General features: G+C 39.8%; 1 protein-coding gene across 3 annotated transcripts in view; it reads left to right on the forward strand.

Annotated features, from left to right (window-relative positions):
- Nucleotides 1–22,519, forward strand: part of zgc:172282 (leucine-rich repeat and fibronectin type III domain-containing protein 1-like protein) — a 189,007-nt gene that overhangs the window by 94,753 nt on the left and 71,735 nt on the right. For all 3 annotated transcript variants that reach the window (XM_040008619.1, XM_040008618.1, XM_040008620.1), the window contains exons 3-8: nucleotides 12,132–12,348; nucleotides 19,901–20,052; nucleotides 20,188–20,441; nucleotides 20,598–20,841; nucleotides 20,966–21,123; nucleotides 21,902–22,282. In XM_040008619.1, coding sequence (XP_039864553.1) covers nucleotides 12,156–12,348; nucleotides 19,901–20,052; nucleotides 20,188–20,441; nucleotides 20,598–20,841; nucleotides 20,966–21,123; nucleotides 21,902–22,282 — 1,382 coding nt within the window. In that variant the 5' untranslated portion in view covers nucleotides 12,132–12,155. The remainder of the gene's footprint in view (nucleotides 1–12,131; nucleotides 12,349–19,900; nucleotides 20,053–20,187; nucleotides 20,442–20,597; nucleotides 20,842–20,965; nucleotides 21,124–21,901; nucleotides 22,283–22,519) is intronic.

Genomic DNA, 22,519 nt, shown 5'->3' on the forward strand with positions numbered 1-22,519 from the left:
AGCTAATTTCCCCAAATTATTATTCAATACATTAATTTGTCACAGAACTTTTAATAAAATTAAAACAAATTTAATTGGAAATAGTTTTTTTTAATTCCTTTTTTTCAAGGAAATAACACATGTGACGTTCTAGCTGAGGCAGCTGCTGCCCTGGCAAGGAGAAGAACTAGAACACATTTTCTAACTCATTTCAGAGAGTGAACAGCACAGTTCATGGGCTACAATAATAGTGATGCCCACAGAGGAAGTGTCTCATTCATCTCTTGTTCTCCTCCATGGGAAGGTCAGGGTCAGCTACAGAGCAGCACAACAGGGCCATCAGGAATTCAGTTTCTCCCTTTGGTAGGGCGGATCCTTGCTATACAGAGGTTGCGCCCTTGTCCCTCAACTAAACTATCTATCTATCTATCTATCTATCTATCTATCTATCTATCTATCTATCTATCTATCTATCTATCTAGATAGATAGATAGCAAGATCGACTGTCTTCATAAAAGGCAGCAGAATTTTAATTTCAGTCTTTAATCAAAGAACCCATTTAAATAACACATTTAAACCCAGCTGGGGCTCTAATAGTTTAACTGATTAACTGCATTTTTTTTTGTTTCAATACTCTAGAAACTGCCAAACTCTTATATGCACTTTGTGATTCAAAACAAGCATTTTTCTTCCACTATATATCTTTTCATCAAGGTTTTACTGACTGTTAAATGACATGTGATTTTGTATCAGATGAAAAAGAAAGCAAGCTTGGTTGTGCGAAGAGGGACTCTAGAGGGAATCTGGATATACTTTAGGGGGTACCTCAAACTGATAAGAAGCGATAAAATATTATTTTTTTTTAAAAAGGTTGGGATTGATTCTCTGATTGATCTTTAGTTGTTTTGAAAAATAAATAATGCAAATAGTATCTCATACACAAATAAACAGTGGACCACTGTACTGCTCGTGTACTTTGAATGCCACACAAGTACAAGCTCTCTTTTTTTCTGTCTTTTACTCTCATTCTATGACTCTCTCTCCCCCACGTTCACCCTCTCTGACGGCAACACTCCAGATTCATTACTTGCGAGATCTCCAGACCAATCTTGTACTTTCTCACAGCCCCCATACACACACTCTCACTACACCCCCACAAGCATAACACACACATACACACACACGTTCTTCCCACCTCCTCACTGTTACCATCTATGTGTCATTGGCTGTTGCTTAGCTACAGGCCCCCACCAAGTTATTTGCAGCCAATGAAAGCTTTGCCTTCAACGCTGGTTTTGACACATAACCCATTCTGGAGGAGCACTTTGTTTTTGCTATAGCTTTATCTCTTTCCATTGCTCTTGCCACCGTTTTCACCTATCCTTCATTCACTTTCTTTCATGCCTTTCTGTGCCTTGATTTTAGCTTTCGGCTATCAGTTTTACCTTTTTACTTTACTTTGTTCTTTCGCTTGATTCAGTGGGAAGAAAGCATAATGGGTTTTTATTACTGAGGAGGTGACATGAGAAAAGACAAATAAGTGTATATGAGGTGCAGTTTTGTTGCAGTGACAGCTGACATATTGCTGATGTGAAGGTGTAAAGTGTGCACTTTTGCCATCAATCATTGTAGTATTATACAGAGATTAAGCACAGGAAAGCATTGCACAATGACGTGTTAATGGTGAGTACAGATGAGTTTGTTAGTAACCCAGTTTTCTCAATAGAGCAAAGTCTGCAGAAAGTTGATTCTGTTCATCTGGACGTAGCGTTTTTAGATACTAGGTCCAGATGAACAGAATGAGCTTTTTGGGATTTCCCCACCTGGGTGATTGAGCATGCTTCAAGACAAAAACATGAAACACACACATGCACGCTCATACACATACACACACATACATGCACATACATTTCTGTGGTTACACAGGACGCCACAAAGGCATGCACTTATGTACATGAACACTTATGCACTTATGAGCTGTAATGGAAGTATTTTTCTACTGTCTATAGTAAACACTATAGTAAAGAGTGCATGCTTATACGCCCTTAAATAGATCCTTAAGCAAAATTACATGTGTTAATTATTCAAACAGACATTCAGCTGCACTGCTATAAAAGGAAGGAAACATGCACTATAAGCAGTCAGTAAGCGTGCAGAGGCACACTCATGCTTTAGCACACACACAGTACATTACACACACAAGATGCTCTCCAGTGATTCTGCAGGAATACTGACAGGGTAATCCATCTCCATTGCATGGTGCAGCGTACTCTAGGAAAGCATGGTGGACACAGGATAAGTGCAGGGCCTGAAACACAGTATAAGTGAGCATACAAGCTTCGGCAGACATATGTGCACACAGGCACAAACCCACTATTATTGGCATAAATTGATACTTTGCAGATATTGACTGCAGTGGATTTTTTATTCTGGTTAATAAAAAATTGAGGATTGTCCAAAGGAACAGATGTGGTGATGGTGGTGTTGATGTAGTGGCGATATACGAATGGTCACACATGGGTTCCATCTATGTTTGTGGCAAAAGCATGACCTATAGAGTACAGTGAAGAATACAGATTTCAAAAACCACTCACCTGTTTTGAATAATAAGGAGTTATTGTTTGCTGATTTTAAGAGCATTTTCATTCACGTGGTATTCCAGCAGTGAATTTTTGTTAATTCGCCTTTAAAAAACTTGGTGATTCAGTGGATTATATTGCACCATACAAATTTTAATGGCGTTGTCTTCCTGTCTTGCATATACAAAGTCTGCAAGATATATTCATACAGTATATCATTTTTTATGTGTTACTTCGGCAGGAATGAGCCTTACTGATTGCGAGATCAAACGTTGCCAGTTGGAGTAAAATTCATCACCTGAGGCCCTCATATTAAATTAGATTCTTTTGAAATTCATAAGGATATGACATCATATCACCAGGACTTAGCTAGAGGCTAGGACAGGGGCTGCCATTATAAAGATATCCTTCAATGGGCAATTAAGAGAAGAGTGAGATGACATTTGCTTACCCAGAGGTTACAATCAGACCTTACTTTGTTAAGCCAGTGAAAGCAAACTTGGGGCCTGAATCGGTGCACATTTCAGAAAATTCAGTTATAAATTCAGATATATTTTTTAAAAGTCATTATTTTACTCTCACTGGGGTGTTATGGGGCATGTGAGTCAAGTCACCAGGTGACTATGAGTATTTTGAAGAGTAAGCTGTTTTTGGAAATGTTTTTTAATGCTTAAATGGAGATTTTAAATCTGTAGATGACTTAAAGGGGACATGAAATGCAACACATGTAAAGGCTAATTTACACCACTGAGCCCTGCTCTCAAAAATTGACCTAGATCTAAAACTGTCTGTGAAGCTGGATTTAAGAAATAAGTTTAAAAAAAAGACATCCCTACTTTTTGCCCCCAGTGGCCTTAATCCTCTTCCATAGATTCCCGACTGCTCCTGTAAGAAACTTTGTTATATTTGTGATGTCATGTACATATAGTAGGCTGTTATGTTGTAAACTGTCTTGATGTTCTTGGGAAGAGAAAGATTATTTTATTACCTGTCCTGATAGCATCAGCTGATTGCGCTACTTGGTACACTCCAGTGAACCACCTGGCTCAAACAGGCTCTTCGAGTGCAGCTAGCCAAACAGCAACAGTCAATTACTGCTAACGAGACAGACAGTGAAAGCGGACGGTATATCCCCAGTTTCTTAACATAAAACTCAACCAGGGGCAGCCCAAATCTGATCTGATTTTAAGGTTTAGTGCCCTTATTTCTCTCTGAGTTATTGATTTTGTCACTAGCTAGCTAACATAAACTAACGTAAGTCTATCAGCCGCAACCAACCAACCAACCACATGACATCACGTTCTGACAGAAGATGGTGATAAAATGTTTTTAAAACGTTAGCTTTAAGCAGTGTTTGGGAGTAATGGAATACATGTACTGCTGTTAGATATTTAAAATACAAAATATGAGTAACTGTATTCCGTTACAGTTACCGTTTAAACGGGTGGTATTTAGAATACAGTTACTTTGTTGAAATAAATGGATTACACGGCGGTCTTTTCCTGTTTCATATGTTAGGCTGTCCCCCTCTCTATTTTTGGTAATTCCGGTGGAAACTCAAACAAAACACGCGTTAAGAGGCTCTAATGCCTGTGTCTCAATCTCGTGGCCCATGTCACCTCACTTGCAGCCCGCATAATGACGTGAAGAAATATTTTTAAAAATTAGTCAAAAAATTATGTATTATAAAGGCAACAGTCAGAGTGTTACAGGCATAGCCCTAAAGAATGTAGCCTCATGGGCAGTGTAGTCCGTGCTGCAGGGAGAATGGACTGCCATACCGGTTTTGTGTCTGTGAGCACGAGGGAGGGAGAAAAAGGAAATGTACGAGCTGTCACCGAGCAGAAACAGGGGATGGAAGCATGTAAATATAATAATAACCACTGCAACCAAGAAGAGTGGAGTGTCTGACGAGCCCAGTTGTAAGTAAGGTATTAAGACTTGACTGTACACTGTGTTTGTGTTTTCGTCCAAAACAATAAGTTCCGTTGGAGCAGCCTTTCAACGCCTCTCTCTGTCTCTCGCAAGCAAAGTTGACCCAGACAACAAAGTAAAGTTAGTTTTCGGCAACGACCCTGACACAGAAACTGACGTATTAGCCAGAGGTCCCTTTACTCTGGTTCGGAGCCGCGGACCTGTTTTATATACACGCGGAATAGTTTTCTATACGAGATCTCTGCAAAAAGTGCAGCCTTACCTAATGTCCACCTACTGTTACTCATTTTATATTTAGATTTAAAAATCTAAATTAGACAGAACTAAAACTTTATCTTGAGCATTTTTGCATCATCACTTCATTCCCTGCTCATTCACAGTATCATTCTTTTTATCTGACAACTAGCTTTTTATTCATTTTCATTTCTGTTATGTTTATTTATACCTGTGGTGCTTTCTGATGTTTCTCGCCTGCTGATTTTTGCTCTCCCTCTTTCTTTTTCCATTATGTGTGTCTGTAGTAATATGCGTTGCAAATTGCTTCAGATGGGACTGTAATAACACTGCTCTCTTAGTTCTTAAATCTCACAACTAATCCATTTCTGCTTGTGTGACCTTTAGTAAATTCTGCTTTGTGATGTCACATCCTTGATATTTACAATGTGAATGCTGTAAATATTGTTTTTCTTTTGTTTTCCATTTTGCTGTAAATGCATTATGTTCACTGGGTTTGGAGTACTTTGATCATGTCTTGTTCTTTCCGACTGAAGAGCACAGGCTTAATCGGAGGACACAAGGGACCACGAGGGGCTGTCATCACAGCGAGCGTCAATATGACCTGTGAAGATTTTTATTTTTTAGGGGGTTTTCTTCTCAGAAATTGTGGATTTTTTCCCCAGTGTGCATTGCTAATTACTGCTTCCTTCAGAGCTCTCCAGTATAAGTGAAGTCTAAACACTCCAAAGCAATTCTGCTAGTGTGTTTGAATCTCTTGCTTTTTTTTTGCACAGAGTAGAAATCCCTGTTTTTTTTTTCTGCTACAATATCTGGCCTAAACACACTGAAAAATACCCTGTCTGGGAGCAGCTGATTGATTCCCTAATGCTAAGGAGAGATCATACTGTCAAGCAAAACAAAGAAACTCAGTGTGTTTGTGTCTTACTTTGCAAAAACATACAAATTCACAGTGTTTTTCTGGTAGTTTTTACAATTGCTTGTAAAAAAAAAAAAAAAAAGCTGTAGTGTAATTATCTCAGAATGATGCTGGGTGCAATTAGGTGTTGTTTTTAAGCGCTGACATTTCTGGTGATATGAAGAAATTTACCAGATTTTGTTGATTTGACATCCAGTATAACAAGTTGTTTAAGGAAAAAGATTTAAATCAGTTAAGGATATTTATTTGGTACTTTTATTTAACTTTATGGCCCTATGACATTTATGCTTTTTAGATACTTTTTAGACCTTTTGTTAGCCAAAGAGGCATTTATGAATATCTGGCACATGTAACACTGATGGGTTTTGATAACATGTACACTATCTGTAATTAACACATACATTATGAACACTTATGTCAATAAAGTGCTCTTGTCTGTATTATCCATCCATTCAAGGTCACACAGGGGTGTTAAATTCCATTCCAGTTGTCATTGAAGAAGGAAGGTAAACCCTGTACAGGTGGCCAGTTGATCATAGGGCACAAAATGTGATTGCTTGTTAAATGTTATTGCTGCTGTAGGCAAATGCTACTAAAGCATCCAGTGCCACTTCACTCCCATCCCCTGACAGATCTGACCAAAGCACCAAAGTGTGTTCTTCTTGTTAAACAGTAAAACACTTTGGCAAATGGGGCTATGGGGACACTGCAGGACTGCTTTGTGGACACAGGCTAAAGTGCACCACATCGAGAAGACGTTCACAGTTTGACTGAAGGACAGCGGATGAAGGAATATATCAAATTTTGTGAATACACCATTTTACCAGCCACAACTACTTTGTGAACAATAAGCAATGGATCACTTTTGACCTGAAAGAAATGCTTAATTGAAAGTTAAAAACCTTCAGGTCTGGGCACAGGGAACTAAGGAGAGAGGAGCATGACCTAAGGGTGAAACTGAGAAAAGGAGGTGATTCTTACAAAACAGCATGAAGGATGTGTTGAATGTAATGAAGAAAATCATTGGTTTTAAAGTAGCAGGCAGCCAGTGGGTAGCCTGGAGAGAGCAAATGAACTATACACTATACAGTTTCAACAGGTTCAGCTCACAGCCATCTGTGGCTTCCTTCACCATGCACCCTGGTGTCTACACACCTTCACTACCTTCACTGATTTGGCGCTTCTCTCCTTCTTCCTGTCAAATGAACTCTGTGGATCAGCCCCATAACAATATCTGATAAACATCTGAATTGACTGTGAAATAGCTGGAGAAATCAAACCAGAACAAAGCTGCTGTTATTGAGAGAAGAGACAGAGAAAGTCAGTAAAATTATCTCCCTCTCATGAATTACTCGCTGTCTGACAGATAGGTTGCAGTATGTGAGACTGGGCAGTGACTAGAGATGGCACGCTACCACTTTTTTATGTCCGATACCGATATCATAAATTTGGATATCTGCCGATACCGATATGAATCCGATGTAGTGTTTTTTTAATCAATAAAACGGTTTTTTTTTAATATATTGCTGCATTTTGTGTAAGTTCATACTCAAGTTTAAATAAACAACAACACTAAAGCTATTCTGTTATACCTGTATGTAAAAAATACACTGCACCCAAAATATTTCATAGTTCAGCAATACTGATCAATCTAATAAACTTAAACCTACACAATCCTTCCTATTCTGGTATTTTAAAGAGTACTTAGCAGAAATATTAAGCAACCTAACTAATAGGGTTGCAAACTCCCAGCAAAAAAAAATAGGGAACCACCCCCCACCCTCCACCTCATGACGCTTATTCAACGTAATTAACTTTAATTTGATGCAGTGTGGGGAAAAAAATGCACAGAAATAAATTATTTTTCAAGAATAATTAAATAGATTCAACTTCTTTCTTCAACAGAATTGCAGACAGCACAGATGGTACCTTCCCAAAGGAAAAAGTACTATAGCTTACTAGGGTATATTAGACTTAACAGTTACTATATACAGTAATGGACTTCTATACAATTTACATCAGATTAAAACTTTGGGTGTAAGATACAGATAATTATTTATTAAAAGCTAGACATTTTAAATGAGAATAAGAAAGAAAAGTATGTCTTTGTGCCCCCTTTTCCCTGTTCATGCCCTATCGGCCCCCTTGGCTAAACTTCGCTAGATCCGCCCCTGCACAGTTACCAGTCGTCAGCTGGGTAGAAAAAGATCCTGGTGTAGAAAGTAATATTAAATAAATTCTAACCACAGCTTATCAAGCTTAAACGTGCTGCTGTTGTTCAGCCGCTGGTTTCCTCTTTCTGGCGCGAAGTGAGCAATAAACAAACAAGAGAGACGGACTCGCGACAGAAAAGCTGATCAGCTGATCATTGATCAGTTTCACGATTGAAGTAGCAGCAAGAAGAAGCAGTCGCTCCATATATCGGTTGTTAAGCTTAAGCTGTTTTACTTCTCTGTGGGATAACTTCATCGGAGATGAAATGCTGGTTTTAGCGAGGCTATAAATACACACAGCCGCTCTATCACGTGAGCTCACTGCTCCAACGTGCTACGGTTATGAGCCAAGTTACGCCGTGTCGCAAGTTTTGTGAGGTGCTTTTTTGATATTTAATGGATCGGATTACATTTTTTTAATTTTTATCCGATATCCGATCCAGTAATTCACGTCAGTATCGGACTGATACCAATAGGTAATATCGGATCGGTCCATCTCTAGCAGTGACATGTCTGATTTGGTGGTGTGCAGTACAGGAACTCCACAAGTGACTGTCCCCATTCCTATTCAGCTTCCGAGCCTCCAAATTTCAGTTGTGTATGTCTGTTCTGGAACACAGAATGTTGATGTTGACATCTTGGAGGAATACAAGTGGCCTTGCATTATTATCAACAACAGACTAAACTGGAAAACCAGCACAGAGGCTCTACGAGCAGAATTTTTCTTTCTGGAGGAAGATGAGATCCTTCAAATTACACAGCAAAATATTGGAGATTGTCTGTCAGTCAGTTGTGGCGAGTGCAGTGTACTTTGCTGCGGTCTGCTGGTGGAGCAGCATCAGACACCAAAAGACTGAATAAACTGATGAGAAAGGCCTGGCCTGTGAGTGGTTGTAAACTGCAAAGTATTATGGTGGAGACCAGATTTTTGAGCATTTCCCGACCAGGTGTTCTGAAATAAGACCAACAAAACAAAGAAAATAAAAATTGAAATCGACTAGAATCACCTCTGATCTGTTTTACTTAGCAAAAGCAGATTGTTTTGTGTTAATTTTGTGTTTGTCCCTAAATTTCTCCATTTACTGTTTCAACTGGTTCCGACCAGTATCTTAACAAACCATTAGCAGAGCATTTTTATTGTATTTCAAATTATTGCCAGCAATTATAATGGCCCAATCTAAGTGGCAGCAAATACACACAGCTTGCATTTGTTTCTGTGGTGTTATTAGTTCTTTACAGACAAACAGGCATGGCTGTAAGTAAGGGTGGGTGACTCATCACCAGCATCCCCACTGAATTCCACATAAAGCAAAAAACATATATCCATAATTGAATTGCCTGAAACCCCCATAGTCTGGATGAGTGAGAAAACCAAGTGAGGTATGTCTAAATGTTCAAAGTGTAGCAGTTATTACACTGAAGATACGTTATGAATACATAGGATCTGGATGAGTGGGTTAAGAACATGAAGGATTCATGGAAAATAAACACATTAAAGAGGCATTACAATAAAATGGAAAGAGCCCCTTTTCACATATGGGATTCATTCAGTCACTTTTACAATAGTGTTTCTCACAGCTTGATCAGTCTTCAGACAAAGCCTATTGTGAGGACCATTTTCAAAATTTAGGCCTCTTTTCAATTGTCAAGAAAGTACCCCGAGGCACACAGGCTCGGCAAGGGACGTCTCTTTTGTATAGCGAATATGTAAAATGTACCATCCGTGGTTATTTTAATCTTATTGCCAATTAAAAAAAAGAGCTAGTGAGATATTAGAGCGATCAAATGCTTTTTTGTGGCTAGCCATTAATATGAATGGACACATTCAGATTTGTTAAGTGTTGAAAGTGGTATGTAGATAAAGACAGATACATTATTGTCATGATTTTTAAGGAAAAGTCACCATGGTGTCCATTCAAGCAATGGCAGTGGTGAGAGGTAAGCAACATTACTATAACTGTTAAACCTGTGATGAAAATTTGGTAGGAAGTGAGACATGTTTAAAAGAACCATGTGGGAAAACCAACTTTTTGCCCCAGGAATTGTAGAAACTACATTTAAACTTTAGGCTTCTAATCAAGATCTGCATCATCCAAACTCAGCTGATATCATATCATTTGAAGGAAGGAGACATACAATCAATCTGGATAGGGAAAAAAGATACATTTGATACAGTTTAAAAATTAAATACTTCAAACATCTTGAAATAAAAATAATAATAATAACAATGTCAGAGTTTAGATTCTGTCCATCACAGAGTACACATGAGATAAATTAAGGCAATATGTATAAGGAAACTGAAGTCCCAGCAAGAGAATGAAAATTTCCTTTTGCTGTAACTCATAGTCAGAATACGAATACATGATTCAGACTAACACATTACAATTGTTAAAGGCAAACTTTGTGTAGCTTCAGCCAATTTAAATCACTGTTCTTATGTTTCATATTCTCAAACATGAACTGACAGAGAATTGTTTTTTTCCTTTTTTCTAAATTTTTGTAAACTTGTTTTTGAAGTATGATGATTGCTATGTTTTGATTTGGGATCTACCCCTTTGTTAAACAGAATAGAATTAATATATTGAATGACAAGCAGCTAGAGCATAGTGGGCCGCAGAGTGACAGAGTAAGACTTGTCACATCACATTTTGCACATTACTGAAGAGCTTCATGTGATCTTGGTTTTGTAGTTGAAGTAATGGAGCGAGTTAAGTGTGAAGAGAAAATTAAATATAAGGCTCGATGACAGAAAAATGTGAATAATGTGTTGCATGAAGGAAATGTGAGGAAGGTACAGTAGAATCTTACTGTGATAAACAAACGCTCTGTCAGCTGCTATGATGAGGAGTTGAGAAACCATGCTTAGCAAACAGGTACATCTTAGGCCTCTCAATGTTCTTATGTATATGAGATATAACAACATCATCCTGTTGTCTAGCAACCACCTATCAGTGGGTTAAAATGACTCACCTTTAGCATTTGTGGACCTATAACACCTTATAAAAGCATTGTGTTATTTAATTGGATGACATCAAATTTATATACCTTATAAAAAAAATGTATTATGTGCTAATCTATATCACATATTACGATCTCATTACCCTGAATGTTAAAAGGGAGTTTTTCCTTCCCACTGTCGCCAAAGTGCTTGCTCATAGGGGGTCATATGATTGTTGAGTTTTTCTCTGTATCTATGAAGTGCCTTGAGGCGACTTTTGTTGTGATTTGGCGCTATATAAATAAAATTTAATTTAATTTAATTTAATTATGCAGCCTGATAAAAGCATCATATAATTTTTATTTTAATGACACCATCATATTACCTGGCAACCACCTAACAATGGTCTAAAATGGCATTTAAATAGTAGAGCAGGACATGGGCATGCACTAATTATCAGTTAATGGAAGGAAATACATTGCATGCCACAGAAAGAGTCAAATAAAAAAGGGTGGCAGAAAAGTAGATATCTATGAGTAAGCAAGTTACTATTTTTGTTCTGTGTACATTAAAAAAGGATATGATCGTATTATGCTTTCTATTTTTAATGCATAAGATTCACTCTTTGGACTCTAACATAAATGGAAACACTGGATATTTAAAATATTCAGATGCTATAGTAGACTGTCACGCCTTGTTAATAATGTTCTTTTTAGAGTTTTTGAAGCTTCAAGGGAGAAGCCGGTTAGAGAAGTAGCAGACAAGACCCCCTGCTGAACAGAATTTCCATGGCACAGATATACCTGTTAGTCAAACTGGTACGACTAACATAGCGCTGCCTACTGAAACACAGATATAAAATCACGAGTTATTTTTGGTGTGAGAGTGTGAGAGTGGAATTCTTTTTTTTGGTAAACTGTGACATGTAGAAGTGCATCCTTGATGACTTTGCTGACACTTTGAGAACCACATTTTTTTTCCATATAACCCAAACTGTAAAGAAGAGAACCTTTTTGGACAATATAATTTTACTTGGAGATTGCCTTACCTACGAGCTGTTGGCTGCCACACAGTCTGGTAAACTATGACTACGATTACATGTACTTGTAATCGTAGTCATTGCAACAAGGTGACTACTGCCAACTGTGAATCAAATAATAGTGTTTAGATTTTTAAAGTCCTGCAGTTGGCTGGCTGATTTTTCAAGCTAACAAAGACAGACTTCACCTTTGATTCACCTCAGTTTGCCACTTTCTGACATTATCCTTTTTATGTATATCTGCTTCTTCATCATATCTACTTTAAATTATTGCTCTTTCCTTTCTGTCTTCCAGTTACCCTGTTGCCAGTGGAGGATAATGGAACGGCTGTGGTTCTCTTTGCTGTTGCTGGCAGCAGCATGCAGGGGACAGCCGTGTCCGAAACGCTGCATGTGCCAGAGCCTTTCCCCATCTCTCGCTATCCTCTGCTCCAAGACGGGCTTGCTGTTTGTTCCTGCTGCCATCGATCGACGCACCGTGGAGCTACGGCTTCAGGAGAACTTCATTACAGGTAACTGCGTTCCAGTGTGTCCTGCATTTCATTCTTTTATTAATACGCCTCTGAAATTTGACTAGTATTCCAGCCTTTTGCAGCGAGTTTGCTTGGTTTGGCTGTATACATGAAAATGAACTAAAAGGCTGGCTGATAATTGGCAGCATATTTATCTTATTTCAGAACACTTGGTTGTAACTGAAGAGTTTGTTAACAGTGAGTACAAATATTGGCTTCAGTCACGAAGCTTTTCTGTTGTCTCTGCCTGACAATGACTAATTTTTTTCTCATGAGCCTGAGTATTTCTTTTTAACTTTAATACTTTTTTTGTTATTTATGGTTCAGCATAGTTAAGCTCATTCATGATTCATCTGCTTATATCAAAGAGTTCTCTTTGTGACTTTGAAACATACTTATTTTATAAGAACTGAAGTGCTGCTTTATCTTGTTATTTTAATCTGGATTCCCGTTAGTGCTCTATTCCTAGGTTCTCCAAAACAAAAGGCACACAAGCTATAAAAAAAGATCTAACAGTACCCTGAATGATCATCTAAATTTTAATTAATTTAAGTTTTGCATTACCCTGTTTGAGAGAACCATATTCAGTCTTCCTCTTATGTTTTGGTTTTACTTATTATCTTAAACTGTTTTATTTAGCCTTTTGTTTTTTCTATATTTTGTCAGTTTGTCTATTTATCTTTCTGTGAATTTGATCACCATATATTTGCTTTCAATTTGACTTTTTTCTTGTATGAATTGTGACTTTTATTGAGCTGTATATTCTCCTGCATTCTCCGATCACCTTTCTTCTTTTCCCCTTCCTAGCTTCTGTTAGGCTTGTTGTTAATGTCATTAACATTCACATATGGAGTTTATTTTTATGAACAGTTTAATAGCATAAATGGACCAACAACTGGTTGAACAGAAAAATGAATTGAATCAATAGTTTTTATGGCTGAGGAGTCATATTTTCTGAAAAGTTGGCTGATGTCTGGAGGGACCTGACTTGCCCAGACCCACATAGCAAGCAGGTCTGGCCTGGATCTGTTATCAAGCTGGCACTGCTGGTTGACTTCTGGCAAGACTTATGTCATCCAGATATGGGCCAGGCCTGGCATAGATGGTACTGTCTATGTGATGGCATGCCACATCTGGCCCAGTTGTGGTTTGGGTTATGTGGCCTAGGCTCATAGAAAACAGGTCTGGCCTGGATCTGGCATCAAGCAGGCACTTCTGACTGACTGGTGTCGTGGCAAGGTGTATGTCAACCAGATGTGCACCAGGCCTGGCATAGATGGCACTGTCTATGTGATGGCATGCCATATCTGGCTCGATTGTGGTTTGGGTTATGTGCCCCAGGCCCATAGAAAACAGGTCTTCCCTGAATCTGGCATAAAGCTGGCACTTCTGACTGACCGGTGTCATGGCGGGATGTATCTATCCATCTAAAAGTAGCGAAGTAAGGCCTGAAAATCCACGGGGAAAGCTAAAGGCTAGGCCTGAAACGCTGATTGTGGGTGACTCTGCCGTAAAGGATGTACAAAGCATGTGCGGTAAGAACACTAAAGTCCTCTGCTTTCCTAACGATATGGTCAACATCCTGAAGGAGAGAATTCTTCAAATTGCAGATGAATATCCAACTGTGACAAACATTGTCCTGCATACAGGGTCAAACGATGTGTCCAAACAACAATCGGAGGTTCTGAAACGGGACTTTATTGGATTATTAAACACTGTAAACTCTCTGAATGCAGCTGTATTCATCAGTGGGCCTGTACCGCCGGTCAGAGGAGGAGACGAGAGATTCAGCAGGTTGTTTACACTGAATAAATGGCTTATATCAGCATGTGCTGACCACTCAGTGCATTTTATCAACAACTTTAATATTTTTTGGGAACGCAGGCATCTGTTTAAAGCAAATGGATTTAATTTTAACAAGTCAGGGGTGAAACTGTTCACCTCCAACTTGTTTTATTCCATACGTCATCCATCTGTGCTTGGTGCCAAGGCTGAGATAAACGAGGAGTTATCTCATAAAGAGGAACAAACAGTACTCCAAGAACAGACAAAGCCCAGCAGAAACCTTGAGGAGGAGCTCCATCTGCCCCCACCCGGGAAGAGCCTCAGAAAGGAGAGACATCTGAGGCAAGAAGAGGCAAGAAGAGGGGTCCCTATTTGCCTCCAACTCTCTCAACAACACCAACGACCAGGACCAGGATCTTCCCCAGTCCCCCAAACCCCTGACAGGCCATCACCCCCATCACCCTCCTCCCCCTCCCTTTCTCCCTCCTCCCCACACCTGAAATTCACTGAAGAGATGATGGAGCGGGTCAATGCTGGGCTCAGATCTACCCCCCGGCCCAATCCCTCTTTGTCCCCCATAAACCCCCCACCAAAGCAGCCAAAGGTTCGCCACCGAGCCCCACCATTAACAGAGCAATCGAAGTCACATTGCCCAGCCTCGCCCCCCTTAGTTCCCCCTTACCACCTTCATGCTCTGTCTCCGCAGTCTGATGTGTGATGTGTGGAGGGTCCGGGCTGCGAGGATTATGGCAGTGGTGACTTTTCCCAGGAGAAGCTGGGACCCTGTTTACTAGAAGGTTTTAAAATTTCTGTACTTTTAGGTGACAGAAGGAGACATGTGGCCTGGTCAAAACACAGAGAGCTGCACTCTAAAAGATCTTTAAATATAGTAAACATACCTTGTGTGCCACAGACTGCTCCCAAACACGAGGGGACAAGTAATGCCTCTAAAACACTTAAGTTGGCTTTATTAAACGTTAGATCTTTAGCTGGGAAAACATTTTTAATTAATGATTTAATCACTGAGCACAGCCTTGATTTTATGTTTTTAACTGAAACTTGGTTGGACCAAAATAACAGTGGAGCTGTTCTCATCGAGACGACCCCTCCTAACTACAGTTTTATCAGTGAGGCCAGGGTGAGCAGGAGAGGAGGAGGGGTTGCGGTCTTATTTAATGAATCATTTCAATGTAAGCAGCTATCTCCTGGAAGTTTTCAGTCTTTTGAATATGTGGCTTTACAGCTGAAGGCCCCATCCAAAGTTGTGTTTCTTAATGTTTACAGGCCTCCCAAATACTGCACAGACTTTTTTAATGACCTCAGTGAACTGCTGTCTGTGATCTGTGTTGATTTCGACTGTGTAATTATTGTTGGGGATTTTAACATCCATGTGGACAACCCTCAGGACAAAGGGACTAAAGACCTGAGTAACACTCTGGGCAACTTTGGGCTGACTCAGCATGTAACAGAGGCCACACATAATAGAGGACACACTCTCGACCTACTGATCTCCAAGAGCCTGAGCATTTCAAACATTACTGTGTCTGATGTGGGCTTATCTGATCATTACTGTGTTTTCTTTGAAAGTAAAATCTCAGCCCACATAAATATATCAACAGCAGTGATCACAAAACGGTGTATAACTGAAGACAGTAGTGAGATCTTTAACCAGGTCTTCCCATTAACACCTGACCTGTCCAAAGGTTCAGTCAATGAGCTCGTCAATAGCTTTAATGCAAAAATGTTAAATGTAATGGATACTATTGCCCCCATTAAGGTGAAGGTTATCTCTGGAAGGAAAAAGTCTCCATGGAGAAACTCCACACTAGTGAAAAATGAAAAAAGAGAGTGTAGGAAAGCTGAGCGCAGATGGAGAAAAACAAACCTCCAGGTTCATTATGACATCTATAAAGAGAAACTTCACAATTATAATTTACAACTGAGGAGTGCAAGAAGGTCCTACTTCTCTGACATCATCACTAAAAACAGCGATAATGCTCGGGTCTTATTTTCTACAGTTGACAGGCTAACAAACCCTCCTGTGCCAGTGGCAGCTGAACTTCATTCAACCATGGCCTGCAATGACTTTGCCAAATTCTTCACAGACAAAATCCAAAAGATTAGACAAGCAGTTGGTACATCAACAGCAGATCCAGGATATGTACTGTGTCCACCGAAAAACTGTTTAAACACCATGAAACAGTTTCACCCGATTAACAGCAAAGACCTGGAGGACATCTTAGGTCAACTGAACTCCTCCTCTTGCTGTTTAGATGTCCTGCCAACAAGTTTTTTCAAAAAGGTCTCAAAGACTTTAGAGTCAGACCTGTTACAGATCGTCAACTTTTCCTTAATGTCAGGTGTGTTTCCAGAACCACTAAAAACTGCTGTAATCAAACCTATACTGAAAAAGGACAATCTTGACAAGACACAAATGAAAAACTACAGGCCGATCTCAAATCTCCCATTTTTAAGTAAGATCATTGAAAAAGCAGTTTCTCAACAGCTCAATTACTTCTTAAAACAGAATAACTGCTACGATGCCTTCCAGTCAGGTTTTAGACAGAACCACAGCACTGAAACCACTCTGACAAAAGTGTTTAATGACATATGTCTGAACACAGACAGTGGAAAAATGTCAGTCCTAGTTTTACTGGATCTCAGTGCAGCATTTGATACAGTTGACCACAACATATTACTCAAACGACTGGAGAACTGGGCAGGTCTTTCAGGAACTATACTAAACTGGTTCAAAACATACTTAGAAAACAGGAAATACTTTGTATCAATAGGTAACTTCACATCCGAGCAGACAAGTATCACATGTGGAGTTCTCCAAGGTTCCATCTTGGGACCCCCTCTGTTTAACATTTACATGCTCCCACTGGCACAGATTATAAAGAACAACAAAATAAACTACCACAGCTATGCAGATGACACACAAATATATATCACGATGTCACCAGGAGACCGAGGCCCTGTACAGGCTCTTGGTAAATGCATTGAGGAAATTAATGACTGGTTGTGCCACAATTTTCTCCAACTAAACAAAAACAAAACTGAAGTAATAGTCTTTGGCGCCAAAGAAAAACGATTACAGGTCACCAGAGAACTTCAATCTATACATCTAAAAACCACAAACCAGGCGAGAAATTTGGGTGTAGTGATGGATGCAGACCTAAACTTAGAAAAACACATTAAGACAATAACAAAATCAGCTTACTATCACCTCAAGAATATATCAAGGATAAAAGATCTGATGTCTCAACAGGACCTGGAAAAACTAGTCCATGCATTCATTTTTAGTAGGCTTGATTACTGTAACAGCATCTTTACAGGTCTACCTAAAAAATCAGTCAGACAACTACAGCTCATTCAGAACTCTGCTGCTCGAGTCCTCACTAAGACCAAAAAAGTGGACCACATCAGTCCAGCTCTGAGGTCTTTACACTGGCTGCCTGTCCGTCAGAGGATAGACTTTAAAGTTCTGATGCTGGCCTATAAAGCTCTGAATGGTTTAGGACCAAAATACATCAGTGACCTCCTGACCCAGTATGAACCTTCCAGATCCCTCAGGTCATCTGGATCCGGTCTTTTATCAGTTCCCAGAGTCAGAACCAGACACGGAGAAGCTGCATTCAGCTTTTATGCTCCTTATATCTGGAACAAACTCCCAGAAAGCCTCAGATCAGCTGAAACACTCAGTTTATTTAAATCCAGGTTGAAGACTCACCTATTCTCAGCTGCATTTGAATAAAGCACCAAATCCACACTTTTAAGCTTAAATGGTGGTACGGTCCTCGTCTGTGGAACAGCCTGCCGGAGGAGCTCAGGGCCGCAGAGAACGTGCATGTTTTTAAGAACAGGCTCAAGACCCACCTTTTTAATTTAGCTTTTACTTAGCATTTATTTATTTTTTATGCTTATTTATTCTATCCTGTTATTCTATTATTAATTTAGGATTTACCTAATATTTATTGATTTTATTCTTATTCATTTTTTTAATCTTCTTACTCTATTTATATTTATATTTATATTGTATCCTGTTCTTATTTATTTTATCATTTTACCCATATCTCCAGTGTTTCCTCGGAGGGGGCTCTCTGCACCGGGGCTGTTATTGACTGTGGCTGCTGGGTCTCTGGGGTCCTCTCAGCCTGGTTGGGGGGCTCCTTGACCTCCCTCCTGCTGTGTGCCCAGCCCGGAGGCTGCGGTCTGTGACCGGCTCCCGGTGCAGACGGCTCTCTGTTATAATGTTTCCTCACTTGGCTCATGCGAGCCCAGCCCAATTTTTACTCTTTAAGTGTGCGCGTGTGTGTATGTGTGTGTGGGTGGGGGTGGGGGGATATATGTGTATTGAGAGTGTGGGAAGTGCGTTGGAGGGTGGGGTGGGCTGCTTTTAACTATGTAAAGCACTTTGTGCTACATTTTTTCTGTATGAAAAGTGCTTTATAAATAAAGATTGATTGATTGATTGATTGAAATTTCAAAACTTACACTAACTACTGATTTTATCTACTGTTCTGATTTTATCTGTTTTGATTTTATATACTGTTTTGTTTGTTTGTTAAGTGGGTTTAGAGCTCTGGGTAGCTCCCCAGCTGGGTCTAGACTGGGTCTAGAGAGTATTTTAAATTCAGGGAATTTAAAATAGAAAGTAGCTCGTCCACAGAAGGACTGGTAGCTCCCCTTACGATAAGGGTTCAGATCGCGCGAACAGGTGTGAAATGTGTGTGTTTAGTTAGTTGTTTGTTTGCTTGTTTTAATCAATTTTAAATCATGCTTTTTATTTGTTTTTGTTTCTAATGTCTCTGTAAAGCACTTTGAATCACCTTGTTGTTGAATTGTGCTATACAAATAAATTTGCCTTGCCTTGCCTTTGCCTATATCAACCAGATGTGGGCCATGTCTGGCAATGATGGCACTATTTATGTTCCTATTTTCCTATTTTAGTTAGAAGACCCAAATGCCATGTTGCAATACTATACTGCTATAGTTGCCAACGTTTCAAATGCAGATTTGACAGGATTGTGTACATTTTATCCAAAACCTAGTGACAATTTACTTTATGAATGTAATTAGGAAGTACTCAGTCTAGGGAAAGTGTGTGATTGGGTGAATGTGGCATGTTGTATAGAGTACTTTGCGTAATCCAATAGAGTAGAAAAGCGCTATATAAGAATCAGTCCATTCACTGCGAACAGAGTTTTGTCATGTTACTTTTGCAATATTATGTTCCGGCACATGTTGTTATTACATGGCTAGATAAAGGTACACATTAGGCTGATATCTGGGCCAGCACAGGGTCAGCAGTGTGTCTGCAACTGGCCCGTGGCTGCACACAACTTACACATGGCAGACCTTTGGTGGCCCAGATCAGGTTTGCCAGAGGTAATCTACACATGGGCCAGCACAGGACCACCAGTGTGTCTGCAGCTGGTCTTGTGCTGGCCCATGTGTGTGCCACCTCTGGCAAACCTGATCTGGGCCACCAAAGGGCCATCATTCCTTGTGGTATGTGGGCCATGTGTAAGCACATTATGTGGGCCAGATTGGGGACATACCAATTTTGCTATGTGGGGAATGTCCTCCTTACCGCGTAGGAACTCTATTGCCCAATGTCATGGGGATCCCACTTTTCAGCCCCCCACTCAACATATTTACAGTTCATGAGCCAGCTGATGACTTCTCTGTGTACAGTATATAATGATTCTTAATTTACTTTGTTGATGAGGTCTTTTTATGTGTTTATTACGCTTGTTTCCAGCTGTCAGAAGAAAGGACTTTGCCAACATGACCAGCTTGTTGCATCTAACCCTGTCCAGAAACACCATCAGCCAGATTCTTCCTTCTGCTTTTAGTGACCTGCGACGCCTGAGAGCGCTCCACCTAGACTCTAATAGATTAACTGTGATAAAGGTAACATGGGTGGCTGGATGGATGACATTGAATTAAAAAGAGAGATCCCTGGTTTATTATAATCCACTCACATGTCATTATCATTTCTTACTTACACCCACTCACTGCCTTTTGTTTTTCTTTTTTGACAACCAGGATGACCATTTTAAAGGTCTGACCAACCTTCGGCATCTGATCCTGGCCAATAACCAGCTTCACTCTATATCTCCCCATGCCTTTGATGACTTTCTGTCCACACTGGAAGACCTGGACCTTAGTTACAATAACCTTGCCCAAGTGCCCTGGGACACAATTGGACGCCTAACCAATGTCAACACCCTAAATATGGATCATAACCTCATAGAAAATGTTCCCCAGGGAGTATTCACCAACCTGCACAAACTGGCAAGGTAAGGACATAGAAAAGGGCAAATGGTGTGTTTTTTGTGATGTACAAATGCAGCATTGAATTGGTATATTGTTGCCTCTCCCTATTGGTTTTATAAATAACTCCCTTCTTCTCTTGTCCATCCCTCCCCTTCTTTCTGTATGCCATCCTGTAACAGGTTAGACATGACGTCGAACAAGCTAAAGAAAATTCCCCCAGACCCATTGTTCCTGAGAATCCCAGTTTATGCCAAATCCAAAGGCTCCCCCCTCTCCTCTCTTGTGTTGAGTTTTGGAGGTAACCCTCTTCACTGTAACTGTGAACTTCTGTGGTTGAGGAGACTAACCAGAGAAGATGATCTGGAAACATGTGCCTCTCCCCCAGACCTTAGTGCCAAGTATTTCTGGACTATACCGGAAGAGGTGATACTTTTTGCAATTTTTTAATGGCAAAGTTTGACACTAGGCTTTTTTGTTCTATAACAAAAATAATAATAATATATCTCTTTGACATTGGAAGTGTGACCTTATCTTTTTTTCGTGGTAGGAGTTTATTTGTGACCCACCAGTTCTAACACGAAAGTCACCTCATACTGTGGCTATGGAAGGTCAGCCTGCCAGTCTGAAGTGCAAAGCAAATGGTGACCCTGAGCCTGAAGTCCACTGGATCAGCCCTGAAGGGCGACTCATATCCAATGGATCCAGGTAATAACAACAACATATGGTCTAGTTTAATCCAGTATACTACATTTCTTCCCTGTACATTGTAAATTCATTGAAAAATTAAAGTTGTGGTATTAATCTATGGAATATGACTTGCCCACTGAGTTTGCCACTATACATCTGGCAAACACACAGGCATATGCAACAGAGTTTTTACAATATTCTGCTCTTCCAGTTTTGAGCTATGTCAGAAAGTCAGATATTGTAGGGGGGTGTAGGCACTTGACATGTGCGGGCCAATCTGAAATGGTTCAGGACGATAGTTGTTAAGGCCATAATCTCCTCACCTATAATGTATTGCTAAAATTTTCATTGGGTAACCCACTTGGTACAGGTATGAGTGCCTAGTTATGGTTTTGCATTAAAAAACATGTCTTATAAAATCACTGACAGTGTTTTGAGTGTTGTAACTCTTTTCTTTCAAAAGTCTTTTTTGATTCAGCAGTTGTAATTTGCATTACTCAAATTACAAAGGAAAATACATAAGTAGCATTTTTCTTGTCAAGTGCCACCTTTGGTTATGCCAAAGCACACAGTTAGAAACATTAGCATAACAGTCATTCTAAATATTGTCAACGTACCGTAGATATTGGTGGTATGATATTGTCAGTATCAGATACTCCTTATAATAATATCCAGTTTATCTAATAAGAATCCAGCAGACAGCTTACTTTTCGTAACATTCACATTTGACTTCATGTGTCGATCAATTGATTGCTATCTTAATGATATTTCATTTTCCATTTCACTTTTGTTTCAGAACATTAGTCTTCCCTAATGGAAGCCTAGAGATCAATGTAACATCCCTAAAGGATTCAGGAAACTTCACCTGCATTGCCTCAAACACGGCAGGTGAATCCACGGGAAGGGTGGAGCTAGTCGTCACAGCAATGCCCCATCTGGCAAACAGCACAAGCCGCAGTCGAGATCCTTCTTCTGAACCAGCCCCTTCTGACATCCTGACCTCCTCCAAGGTTGCACTTCCCAACAATGAGACAAGAGGAGCAGACAGGAGGGTTTCATTGGTGGAGCTGACAGGAAACTCTGCCCTCATTAGATGGAGCAGTCAAACCCCTACATCTGGAGTCAGGATGTTCCAAGTCCAGTACAACAGCTCTGGGGACGACACACTCGTTTACAGGTTTGTCTGTCTGCACTGTCAATTCATTATTTGCCTTGTGTCTTTTAATTTTCTGTCTGATGTTTCTATGGTGTCATAATAGTAAAATGCATTTATCTGCCTTTATGAGTTTGTAAGTGTGTGTATGGGTTTCTATGCGTGGTTCTGTGTGTATCTGCAGCTTTGTGTAAGTTAATCAAGAGACATCAGCAAATGCAATGAGGATGAGGGCAGATGATAATGATAGTGTCATCCAGT

The sequence above is a fragment of the Simochromis diagramma genome, unplaced genomic scaffold (genome assembly GCF_900408965.1).
Source record: "Simochromis diagramma unplaced genomic scaffold, fSimDia1.1 OVJJ01000344.1, whole genome shotgun sequence".
Lineage (NCBI taxonomy): Eukaryota > Metazoa > Chordata > Actinopteri > Cichliformes > Cichlidae > Simochromis > Simochromis diagramma.